The 12,572-nt window shown below is 41.5% G+C and overlaps 1 protein-coding gene across 1 annotated transcript in view; it reads left to right on the top strand.

The window, feature by feature from the left end:
- The window catches only part of necab1 (N-terminal EF-hand calcium binding protein 1), an 80,731-nt gene that overhangs the window by 33,600 nt on the left and 34,559 nt on the right, over positions 1-12,572 (top strand). The window contains exon 4 of the mRNA XM_043688113.1: positions 11,459-11,580. Within this exon, the coding sequence (XP_043544048.1) occupies positions 11,459-11,580 (122 nt within the window). The remainder of the gene's footprint in view (positions 1-11,458; positions 11,581-12,572) is intronic.

Below are 12,572 nucleotides of genomic sequence, written 5' to 3'. Positions count from 1 at the left end.
GTTGTTAGCCCCAGATACCTGGGTTTGTTCACAGCATTTGCTAGAACACCACCCTAGCATCGTCCCACTATTAACTTTTGGCACAGGTCAGTGATTATTAGTGAAGCCCACCCAAACATCTCATCTGCACCATGGCCCAACTATCCACCTCATCCAATTTGAATGCTCACTTGCAACCTGACTATCCACCATCCCCACTCACTCAATAACCTTCCACCCACTCATTGAATCTCTACACAGTTATATCTTTATAATCTCCCAACTCATCCACTAACACTCCTCTTCCCGTTCATTCACTGACCCCATTAAAATTCCTAAAACCGTAAAGATTTCTCAGAACATGGCAAGTGATGTTGTAAAAGAGGGTGTGCCCGCTCAGTTGCTGCTCTTCACTGTTTTTCTCTGCAGATGGATGCATCAAGAGATCTCTGCTGCATTTGGGACCAGGTTGCAAGGACAGAAAAAGATGGACCAACATTGCCGATGACCAGTTTGGCCCATTATCTATATAAAGTGTCTTTGGGGTTGGTGTAAGTGTAGGTCCAGAGTATTTAATACAACTGTGTGGCTGGCCAGACCACTTCAGATAACAATCTGAAGTGTAGGTCTGGAGTCACATATTGGTAAACCAAACTGGGTAGTCAGCACGTTTCCTTCCTTGAAGGCTATTAGTGAACTAGATTAATTTTCACTACAATCCAATGGTTTTGTGGTCACTAGTGCTCTCAGCAATTTCCTGATGTCATTGGGAGTGAATCAAATTGGCTGAAGACTGACATCTGTGATACTGGTGAATGGAGGATGAGGTCAGATGGATCATCCACTTCTGCCTGAAGATTGTTGCAATCTTGTCTTTGCCTTAAAGAGTCAGAGAGTCATAGAGATCTACAGCATGGAAACAGGCCCTTCAGCCCATCTTGTCTGTACCATCCAGTTTTAACAATTAAACTGGTTCCATTTGCTTGCATTTGGTCCATATATTTTGCACTGATGGCTGCCCCACCAATGAGTATGGGGATATTTTTGGAGCTTCCTTCGTTTGGTTGTTTAATTGTCCATCATCATTCATGATTGGATATGGCAGGACTGCAGAGCTTATATCAGACCCATTAATGTGAGATCATTTAATTTTATCATGTGCTGCTCCACTGTTTGGCTCACTAGTAATCCTGTGCTATAGCTTCACCAGGTTAACATCTCATTTTTGGGTATGCCTGGTGCTCCTCCTTGCTTGCCTTTCTGCACTCTTCAGTAGTGCATTCTTGGTGGTAATAGCACATGCTGTGCCATGAGGTTACAAATTGAGGTTGAAGATAATACTACTGCTTCTGATGGCTCACAATATCTCACAGATGCTAAGTTTTGACTTGCTAGATCTGTTCAAAGTTTGCATAATTTAGCATGGTTGCAGTGCCACGCAACACGATAGAAAATATTCGTAATGCAAAGACAATGAGTGTGCCATAGTGACACCTATTGATTCTATCATGGACAGATGCCTCTACAGCAGGTACATTATGAGGATGATTCAAGAAGATTTCTCCCTATTATTGGTTCCCTCACCATTTACTGCAGGCCTAGTTGGCAGCTATGTTCTTTTGGACTCAATCAGCTTAGTCAGTGATGGTACTATTGAGCCACTCTTGATGATGAGTATTGAAGACCTCACTCAAAGTATTTTTCCTCCCTTGTAGCCGAAGTGATTCATTGCTATTCGACATAGGGAATACTGATATACATCTGCGGGGCATTGTGTGTGGTGATAGGTAGAAATGTTCAGATTTTCTTGCCCATATTTGAACTGGTGCCATCAGGTTTCAATAGTTCCAGAGTTAATGTTACAGACTTCCGAGCCAGACCTTCTCCTGACTGTACAGCACTGCATTAACACCTCTGGTCAGATAACAGGACAAACTCTGCTGCTGTTGTAGCAAGGAATAATAATGGATGCCTGGAATATTTACTAGAAGGTATGAGTATGACTGTATCAGAATTTTGCTTAACTGGTCTGGGACAGTCCTCCTAACTGTTCAGATTGACGGGTCTGCACTGTCCTATCCAGTGTGAAGGCTGATTATGGGTAATATATGTAATTTGATTTCTTTTTTTAGACTTTGTGGTGATTACTGATGGGCCATTTCAGAAGTCAGTTAAGAATCAACTACATCTCTATGTTGAGTTATATGTAGATCAGATTTACTTCTCTAAAAGGGATTAGTTTCATGGTTACCATTAGACTAGCTTTTTATTATACTAATTAAATTCAAATATTACTAACTGCCATGGTGGGATTTAACCCATATCCTCAGAGCATTAGTTTGTGCCTCTAGATTACTGACAGTACCATGAAGGTGCATACAAGGGCTACAATAAGGATGCAACCAAAGAAAAAGTAGTGCAGGAATCTGACAGCTGTGAAAGGGAATGCAACACAGACAAACATAAACACAAGCACACATATAAAATTAGTAGCAAGACTGAAATTCAAAAAGAAAGAAATTCAACCACAAGCTGAAGTCTCTCTAAGTTGAGAATATAACCCATTGCATAGATAAAGTCAAACAGTTGGAAAACCTTTACCATTATTACCATCATAAGATGAAAAATGGCAAACACCCACTCAAGACTAAAGTTAACATGGGAGCTCGTGCAAATCCTGAAGTACATGGATCTGAATCATTGGAAGTTATTGCAACTAATAACAACAAAAGTAAGTGAATGTAATGTGACACCCATTCCTTGCATTGGTACATTGACAATGAAATAAGTCCTTGGAAATTCTGCATGGAAACCACAAGTATTTTACCTAGTGCATACACCTGGACCAACAATAACAGGATTACCAGGTGCATAGACTCTAACTTTGTGACCAAAATTACAAAGATACCAACTGTCTTGGAAGACACCAAGAACGTCTATCTGTCAGTCAACAACTATTCCAGCAACATATGGCAGAGTTACATAAAAGAATCCTGGGTGTGTATGTGTGGTGTTGGGCAAAACCCAAACAATGCGTGACCGAAATCTAGATTACCAGGTGCATAGACTCTAACTTTGTGACCAAAATTACAAAGATACCAACTGTCTTGGAAGACACCAAGAACATCTATCTGTCAGTCAACAACTATTCCAGCAACATATGGCAGAGTTACATGGGTGTGTATGTGTGGTGTTGGGCAAAACCCAAACAATGCGTGACCGAAATCTACATTCACTGATAGAGACAGTTCAGTGTAAAGGACTGGTCTTCAACATGAAGAGGTAACTGGGGAATGTGGGTCAGATCAACTTTGTTGGCTCAATCAAGTGATGAAAGTGGATGGGGAGAACATTGGAGGCAAGGCCACTGAATGGTTTTCAGTTTCTGTTCAGCCCCACCCCCATTTCCTGATGCAGGATCCCTCCTTCAGCCTGACAATCAATGGCTGGCAAAACAACCTCATCATTTCCCCTTACATTGATGCAGGCAAACATGGCAAGATTTGCTGGGTGGTTTTCAAGAGGTACAGGAGCATTATGTTCAATTTCTGAGCCACCACTAAATTCTGCACACTCAGGAATAAGTGGCTTATTAATAAACCGAACAGACATCCTGCCACCAGTGGGTGGAGTTCACTCATCAGACACTTCCTGTCCCGAGCATAATTCAGGACAATTTTAACAATGGGGAGAATTTAATACAGGTTTCTTCTGCCACCCCCACTATCATGCCCACTCCAGCTGGGTCCATTAAATTGTGTCCACTGAATAATGTGTATGTGAAGTGGATGCAAAAGAAAATAAAACTGGGTGTAGAATGAAACAAACAGACTATCATTTTGTAGAAAAGAGACAATGGAGAAGAGACACAGGTAAAAAAGCAAAAAGGATTGTTAATTATGGCAACTGAATTAAATACCTGTTTGATATTTTAGTTTCTTATGTTACTTCTGCCTCATTATGAAAGAAAAATAGATAGAAAACTAAAGTGCAGATGGTGCACGATCTTATAATATGAAAGCAGTAGAAAATATCAGTTCAAACTCCTTCCTGAAAAACTGAGCTTGGACAAAATTGAATCTTTAAATCTTGAGATCTCAATAGTATCTAGAATTATAAACTTTTAACGATCAATCTTTTGTGCTATCTTATTTCTCTGTTGCGACTGATATTTTTCTTGTTTACTACAGCAACTTGACACTTTCCTGGTGTTGAGGTAATAATATTCCATGCAGCAAGTGGAACATATAGGTGATAACTTGAACAGCACTTGACAAATTAGTGAGTTCCTTGAAAATTCACTGTCATAGCATTTTAATTTATCTTTATTTATCACCATTATACTCAAAATGGAAGTTAATAGAGGCTGTGGTTGGAAATGAGAGAAATGTGACTTCTTTTAAAATTTCCTAATCACTGACAAGCACAATAATTTATAGCTGGTAGAGTAAATTCATTGAAAAATTATGTTATTTAAAATGAGAAGTTTGTGTTAAAGAACAGAATGGAAACATCACAGAAAGAAAAATGTATAGGAATTCTTCATATACAAATTACTGGGAAAGTGATGGCTTAGTGTAATTGTCACTGGGTCAATGATCCAGACACCCCAATGATGTCCTGGGCACCTGGGACTGAATCTCAACATAGCAGATTAAAATGAGAGAATCCAGAATTAAAATGTCTAATGATGACCATGAAACTATTGTCCAGGAAATACCCACCTGGCTCACTCATGTCCTTTAAAGAAGGAAACTGCAGTCCTTACCTGATCTGGCTGATATTTGACTCCAGATCCACAGCAATTTGTTGACTCTTAATCCTAACACTAAAATTGGGAGAGCTGTCGCACAGATTAGTCAAGCAATAGCCTAACATAATAATACTCATGGAATCATATTTACAATGTCTGAGATATCACCATCACCATCCCTGTCCTACCAGCAAGACAGACCCAGTGAAATTGGCAGCACAATGGCTTATACTTGGGAGGTAACTGCCCTAGGAATCCTCAATATTGACTTTAGACACCATAAACTTTACAGCATCAGTTAAAAATGGACAAGGAAGCATTCTGCTGATTACCAAATACCTCCTTTCAGCTGATAAATCAATACGCCTCCATGTTGAAAACATTTAGAGAAAACACTGAAGTTGGCAGGGTGTAAAAATGTACCCTGGGTAGGGTAAATCAATGTTCACCACCAATAGTGGCTCAGCAGCAGCACTACTACTCAGGTCCTGAAGGATATAACTGCTACACTGGGTCTGCTTCAGGTGATAAGAGAACCAACAAGAGCGAAAAATGTACTTGACCTCATCTTCACTGATCTGCCTGCCAGATATGCATCTGTCCCTGACGGTACCAGTATGAGTGACCACTGTACAGTCCTGGCAGAGACAAAGTCCTTCACACTGAGAATATGTTTCATCATTTTGTGTAGCACTACCACCATTGGTGATTTGCAACATACTGTTAGCTCCTGCAAATTGAAGTTGGACATCCCAATAATTTTGAATTTGGCAGCAATAATGTTACAAAAAGCTAATGCTGTCTGATGGAGAACCATTATTTGCACAATTTCCATGTATCCTGTGTGAGCCATACAGCAGCAATTCATTATCTGTTACATCAATGTAATGATGGTCTGTGCTGAATGCAGTGAGAGACTGAGTGCTTGATGTGGTTCAGGGATAAGAGGGGAGCTAGGCATTGCAGACACCCCCTTCGCGATGACAAAGGCTTGTTACTCAGCCAGAATGGCACTTTCACTACACTACACAACATTACTGCTGCACAGCCTGAACCAAATTATGGATGGATAATGGAAACATGCCCCTCGTTTTCAGCTGCAGCTTGTCTCACTATGTGGAGAGATGTCCTCAGCTCTCATCTGCAGGGCAGCCACCCTTAACTGTTCTGGCATCTATAAAACTCTCCGTTCCCATTTTAGGTCAATTCCACAGAGAGGCCTGGGCCCTGCCCTTGACATGGTGTTTGCAGAGGCTGTTCTTTGAAGAAGATAAAAATGGTGCAGAAGTGCCAGGGCCAACAACTCACCCAGGAATAACAGCAGGTGGCCACAGAGACAAGGAGTACTCAGCGCAAGGGGAGGTCACAGCACAGGGCCCCTCAGCATGGTGGGTACGCAGAAGGCCCAGAGTTTTCCATCAGTTTCATGGGGATGAACGAGATACAATACCAATGCAGGTTTTGCCTGTCCCGGGACACTTTGATGGAGCTGTGCAAAAGTGGGAGGCCATCTTCTCCTGGTAGCTGTGAAGGCTACCATTGCTCTGAATTCCTATATGACTGGCTCCTTCCAAGGAGCAATAGGTGATCTGTACGGGTTCAGTCATCCATCCACAAATGTTTCAGGACAATGACCAATGAAGGGACCTGAGTTACAACCTTTTCACACAAAGGGTGGTTCATACATGGAGTGAACTGCCAGAGGAAGTGATAGATGCAGGTACAGTTACAACATTTAAAATGCATTTGGACAAGTACATGAAAAGAATTGGTTTAGAGGGCAATGAGCAAAACATAGACAAATGGGACTAGTTTTGGCTTGGGAAACCTGGTCGGCATGGATGAGTTGAACTGAAGGGTTTGTTTCCATGCTGTGTGACTGTTTATTCTATGCTTGTGCAAGATCACACTGATTCATTTGTTCCCAATGATGAGGTTGGTGCAGAAGTCCAGGAATAGGATTCAGGATCATAGCTGGGCCCCCCAGGTGTGAGGTGCCATTGTGTGAGGCACTGAGTGGGCTGTAACACTGAGGAGGAAGTGAGGACTGCAGATGCTGGAGTACCAGAGTTGCAAAATGTGGTGCTGGAAAAACACAGCAGGCCAGGCAGCATCCGAGGAGCAGGAGAATCGACGTTTCGGGCACAAGCCCTTCTTTTCAGGGAACACCTCTGGGATACCCGCACCAACCAACCCAACCGCCCTGTGGCTGAACACTTTAGCTCCCCCTCCCACTCTGCCAATGACATGCAAGTACTTGGCCTCCTCCATCGCCAGACCCTGGCCACACGATGCCTGGAGGAAGAGCGCCTCATTTTCCGCCTAGGAACCCTCCAACCACACGGGATGAATGTAGGTTTCTCCAGCTTCCTCATTGCCCCATCCCCACCTTATCTCAGTCCCAACCCTTGGATTCAGCACCGCCCTCTTGACCTGCAATCTTCTTCCCGACTTCTACGCCCCCCCACCCCCTCTCCGGCCTATCACCCTCACCCTCACCTCCTTCCACCTATCGTATTCCCAGTGCCCCTCCCCCAAACTCCCTCCCCCCTACCTTTTATCTCAGCCGGCTTGGCACACCAGCCTCATTCCTGAAGATGGGCTTGTGCCCAAAACATCGATTCTCCTGCTCCTCGGATGCTGCCAGGCCTACTGTGTTTTTCCAGCACCACATCTTTCAACTCTGTAACACTGAGGAGTCCAGGATTAGGAAGATTTTCATTCAAATAATATCCAGGCAATCTTTTATCTGGAATATTCTTGTGTATCTGGTTCATATGAGGTCCAGAAAAATTACAATGCTGGTTACCGGAGAACAAGGGCTACCCACTAGGACCTTGGCTCATGATTGTGCTGCTGAAGGTGCGTTTCTGCTACTTGGACCAGTCTGGAGGGGTGGTAGTTACTTAGTGCAAGCCAGACGGAGTGTGCTACATCTGTGCTCTTTCCAATTGGAGAAGCTATTGAGGTAATGTGAAGAATGCTGAGGAACTGGCAGAATGGGAACCACCTTCAAAGGAGGAGGATGAGGACATTAGGGTGTTATTTCATAGAATCATCAAAGACTCCCTACAGTATAGAAATAGGCCATTCAAGTCCATACTGACTCTCTGAAGAGCATCGCACCCAGACTCACCTCATCCCTGTAACCTTGCATTTCCCATGACTATTTAGACCTAACCTACACATCCCTGGACAATTTAGCATGTCCAATCTACCTACATGAACATCTTTGGACTGTGGGAAGAAACCCATACAGACACAGGGAGAATGTGCAAACTCCACACAGACAGTCACCTGAGGCTGGAATTGAACCCAGGTCCCTGGCGCTGTGAGGTAACAGTGCTAACCACTGAGCCATCATGTTGCTTTTGTTTTTGTTTTTGCTTTTGTTGTCTGTAAATAAAAGCTCATATTTGGATTAGTCTAGTTGCTTCCATTTAAATGATGTTCTCCTACTGACAATGACATGACAAGTAGTGGGTAAACAGTGGACTGGGGAGCAGGATAGCGCTAACTTAGAAGGTGTTAAGATGGAATGTAGGTAAGAACAGGTAAACTGTGTAGCAAGGTGGTTAAACTGTGTGCAAGGTGAGACAATGGGGTTGTACGTGTGAAAGAGTGTCAGCAATATGCCAGAGATGGCATGGCTTCATGTCTGATATGCTATACAATTACTGGCAAGGGACAATGTCAGATTGTGAATGCTTGTTCAGGTGCATGGCAGTCATTCATAAGCACAAGCACAAGCACAAAGAGTCTTTTGGCCAATAACCTGAGTGGTGAGTTGTTCTGGCACAAGGTAAGATAGGGCCAGGATCTGAACATGACACCATTGGGGTGGAGTAGCTTGTTGATGTGTTAAGTTTGGTTGGATACAGTGAAATATCTCTTCTAAGGCTCACGGCCAAAAACTCAATCCAACTCAGACTTAGCTAAAAAATTGTAAGATTCAGCCTGTAGTTATGTTGCAGCCGATGCATCTCATAGTAAAGATTTCTCACTGCTGAACTACCACCCTGTTTCAATTTTGCACTTTCCAGACCAGTAATCTTATTTTTGACTTCATTACTACATTGATAGTGTCTTATATATTTTATGAATGATTTTGAAACAGATTATAAAGTGGCTTGTATACTACAGGCTCATTACATGTCTGTTAAATGTCACTTCTCTCTTTGCTACACTTGTGTACTCGTGTTGGTGATATAAAAATATCACCAACCTTGTGTGATAAAATGAAGATCATCAGATTATACAATTCCACAAGACCAAAACAGGCTACTTATTCCCAATAAGTCAGCACCAGTTATTTTCTCCTCAAGAGCCATTTAAACTACTCTCTACATATGTAATACTGAGGATTATTTTAAAGAAATTAGCTAATATTTATGATAATTTGTTATACAGAATATTTGATTTGCTAAGGCTTTTCACTTTGTCCTAATTGGAACAATTTGTAAGACAACCAATGTAAACGGAAAAAAAAATTGTTCTCTTTGAGAGGAGAATGCTGATTGGTTAGCAAGTGAATGCTAATTCAAAGAGGTGTTGCCATGGAAAATGCAAAGTTATTGATGGCTGACAGTTAACTGCCAAGCTTAGTTTTCATTTTAAACCAGCCAAGTTAACTCTGACTGATCAAGGCACTCTCTGAGAAAGGGATCAGAGATCAATGCTGTTGTTGAATCTGTTATAAAGATTGTTGATGCAGTACCAAAATTGAAAGCTTTACGCCACTTTACAGCTTTCTGAACTCAATATTAGTCCAACAACATCAGACCAAGAACTCTGTTTTGTTTTCACCTGTATCCACCATGCTTGGTTTCCTTGTTTTAAATTCTACTATTTAACACTTGCTCAGGATTTACCACACTTTTCCACAACCATGACCACTCCCTTTCACTTTTGTTCTGTGACACCCGTGGTGGCTAATCTCCCCACCCTCTAATATTCTCCTGGCCCTGCCCTCTGCTCCAATTTCATCTCATCATGTTTTTCTAGACTGTAAATCCATCACATTTCCACCTCTCTCTTCAATTCTGAAGGAAACTCATGCTGGACTTGAAACATTAATACTGTTTCTTTCCCCACAGACACTGCCAAATTTGCTCAATCTCTCCAGTACTTTCTGTTTTTATTCTAAGTGAAACTAAACATGTAATTTTTTTTGTCTCTTTAAAAACAGTATAGTTCACCTTCAATATAGCCTTCAATATTAAGAAAATATTGATATAAGAGATATTAAAATTTTTAACAAACCAACCAGGATGATATCGTGATGACAGGTAAGTGTATAACACTGGATTTAATTGGAACTTTTCAATCCCTAGCACCTTCATAGTGCGAGTAAATAAATTTTGGTTGGGAAATAAACTGATTGCTTAAAGAAATTGTTATTCAGTGAGTATTATTTTACCAAGATTTTAAAGTATCCATTTGTCTCCCTAAACTGAAATGTCTTTATCGTTTTCAGTCCACCCTTTAGAAAGTTTGAAATGGACTATTCAGTCACGATGAGAGACCACAGAGATGCAATAATTTTCCATTGGTAGATAGTTTATTACTTTTATGAATTTTGTGTCATTGCCACATGATGGAAAACATCTTTCAGTGTCACTTAAAGCAGGAAATCATAGATTCCTGTACATTCATCAAACATACTTCAATTTGTGTCATCTGAAAGTCTTAGTTCATAATTCATCTAAATACACAATAGGTGGATTGTTCTGTGCTCCTGCAGCCTTGCCTACAAGAATGCACTCCAATAATATCTGGACAAAGCAGCCTGTGAGATTGGCACCCCACTCTCCACTATCTTCAACATTTATTTGTTCCACCACCAATGGACTCTAGCAGCAGTGTTTACCATTTATAAGATGCACTGCAATAACTTACCAAGGCACCTTTGACAATACTTTCTTTACCCAAAGAAAAGTGGGGTTGTATGGTGGCTCAGTGGTTAGCACTACTGCCTCACAGCATCAGGGTCCCAGGTTTGATTCCAGCCTCAGGTGACTGTCTGTGTGGAATTTGCACATTCTCCCCATGTCTGCGTGGGTTTCCTCTGAGTGCTCCAGTTTCCTCCCACAGTCCAAAGATATGCAGGACAGTTGAATTGGCCATGCTAACTTTTACATAGTCAGAGGGAAATGGGACTGGGTGGGTTACTCTTCTGAAGGTCAGCGTGGACTTGTTGGGCCGAAGGGCCTGTTTCCATACTGTAGCGAATCTAAAACCTTTAAAATCACCTAGCAGGGCAAGAACAGCAGATGCATCAAAGTACCACCACCTTCAAATTTCCTTGCAGGTCACACACCAATCTTGACTTGAAATTAAATCGCTATTCCTTTGCTCTCACTGCATCATGTTTCTTGAACTCCTTTCATAACAGCACAGTGAATGTAATTACCCCCAATGGATTATAGTCATTCTTGTAGGCAGCTCATTACCACATTGTCAAGGGTAGAGAAGGACAGGTAGTGATTCTTAGCCTAACCAGCAGTACCCACATCCCATGAACAAGGAAACAAATGTGTATCCTCGAGAGTGTAGAAGCATTGAAATCCATTTTATCTCAGCTCTCCTAAACAATTGGCCAACTATATATCACAGGAGCAATGGGAAGCTGAACAGCATCATTGTCTTTGCAGATACTTCTTTCTTGTAACTCAAACATCTAAAGACAACATCAACAGAAAGACTAACTGCTATCTGTTATTATAGACAGGGTCCAGTGAAACCAGAGATCTTGTCAATTAATTGGTCAGGCAAACGGTCCATTCGAAGGCTTCAGAGAACTAATAGTCTGTCTCCAAACAATACCAATTTCAGCATCTTGAACTCAGGTACTGTATTGCCAATCTCAAAGTTTTCTTTTTAAGTTGGCATGATAAAGCTTTCCCTCCAAATTATATTTCAAATTTCTTTATATGTTTATTAATTTGTAGTTTAATCGTTAAGCATGTATTTATAGCAGTGACAGTAACATAATATTATGCTAATATTAGTGTTATAAGCCATTCTAAAAATGGCAATACAGATTGTTTCTAATATTATGAATATGTTTTTAAATTACTTATGTATATCATGTTTGTTGGACATTAAATATGTTAGAGGATGACATTTTCCTCCTCTATATGTGAAGGAAGTGCCAATTAAATCTGTGTTTATCAGTAATAAGAAATGATCTTTTTTCTTTGAAATGCTGCTGCAAGGATATTTTAAGCACAGACGCAAGCAGCAAGCCCATAGATTGGAGTAGGCTGCATCTCAGGGCTCCTTGCTTGCACCTACTTGGATGCTTGCAGTATCTCTGTCTGGTCTTGCCTTTTTGCACTTTTCCCCATTCAGATATAGCTTAAAGATTGATAGTATTGCTGTATTTCCTTGCTGCCCAGTGCTGACATGAAGCCAGGTGATTTGTCATGGTTGTTAGCAGTTAGTTATCAAGAGGGAGGACACATTGCCATATCAACCTCACACCTACAACATGTACTGCTGCATATGTGGCAAACACACTGCTTGTGCCTCAAGCAAATAGCCATGTTTCAAAGTGTTAGGGGAGTAGTCCTCACTGATGCCAACCAGCTGCAAAGAGGTGGCAGTGAAGTGCTTAGGAGCAGGTGCTCCAGACTCTAATCTAGCTAAAATATACACTAAGGTGACAGTATCTGAACTGTTGAAGGGTACAAGAGGCAGGGATCTATGGCTCCTTCCTCAAAAGTACTGGAGAAGATGTGGTCGCGGTGAAACCCTCTGCCTGCTCAGACAGTGGACACACCACTGGTAACTGCAAGCCATAAAAGCAACAGGGCTTTGCTGCTGTAGTGATTGGGAA

This window comes from Chiloscyllium plagiosum, chromosome 4, assembly GCF_004010195.1.
Source record: "Chiloscyllium plagiosum isolate BGI_BamShark_2017 chromosome 4, ASM401019v2, whole genome shotgun sequence".
Taxonomy (NCBI): domain Eukaryota; kingdom Metazoa; phylum Chordata; class Chondrichthyes; order Orectolobiformes; family Hemiscylliidae; genus Chiloscyllium; species Chiloscyllium plagiosum.
Note: the sequence above shows the minus strand (reverse complement) of the source record. Positions and strands in the feature narration are given on the sequence as shown.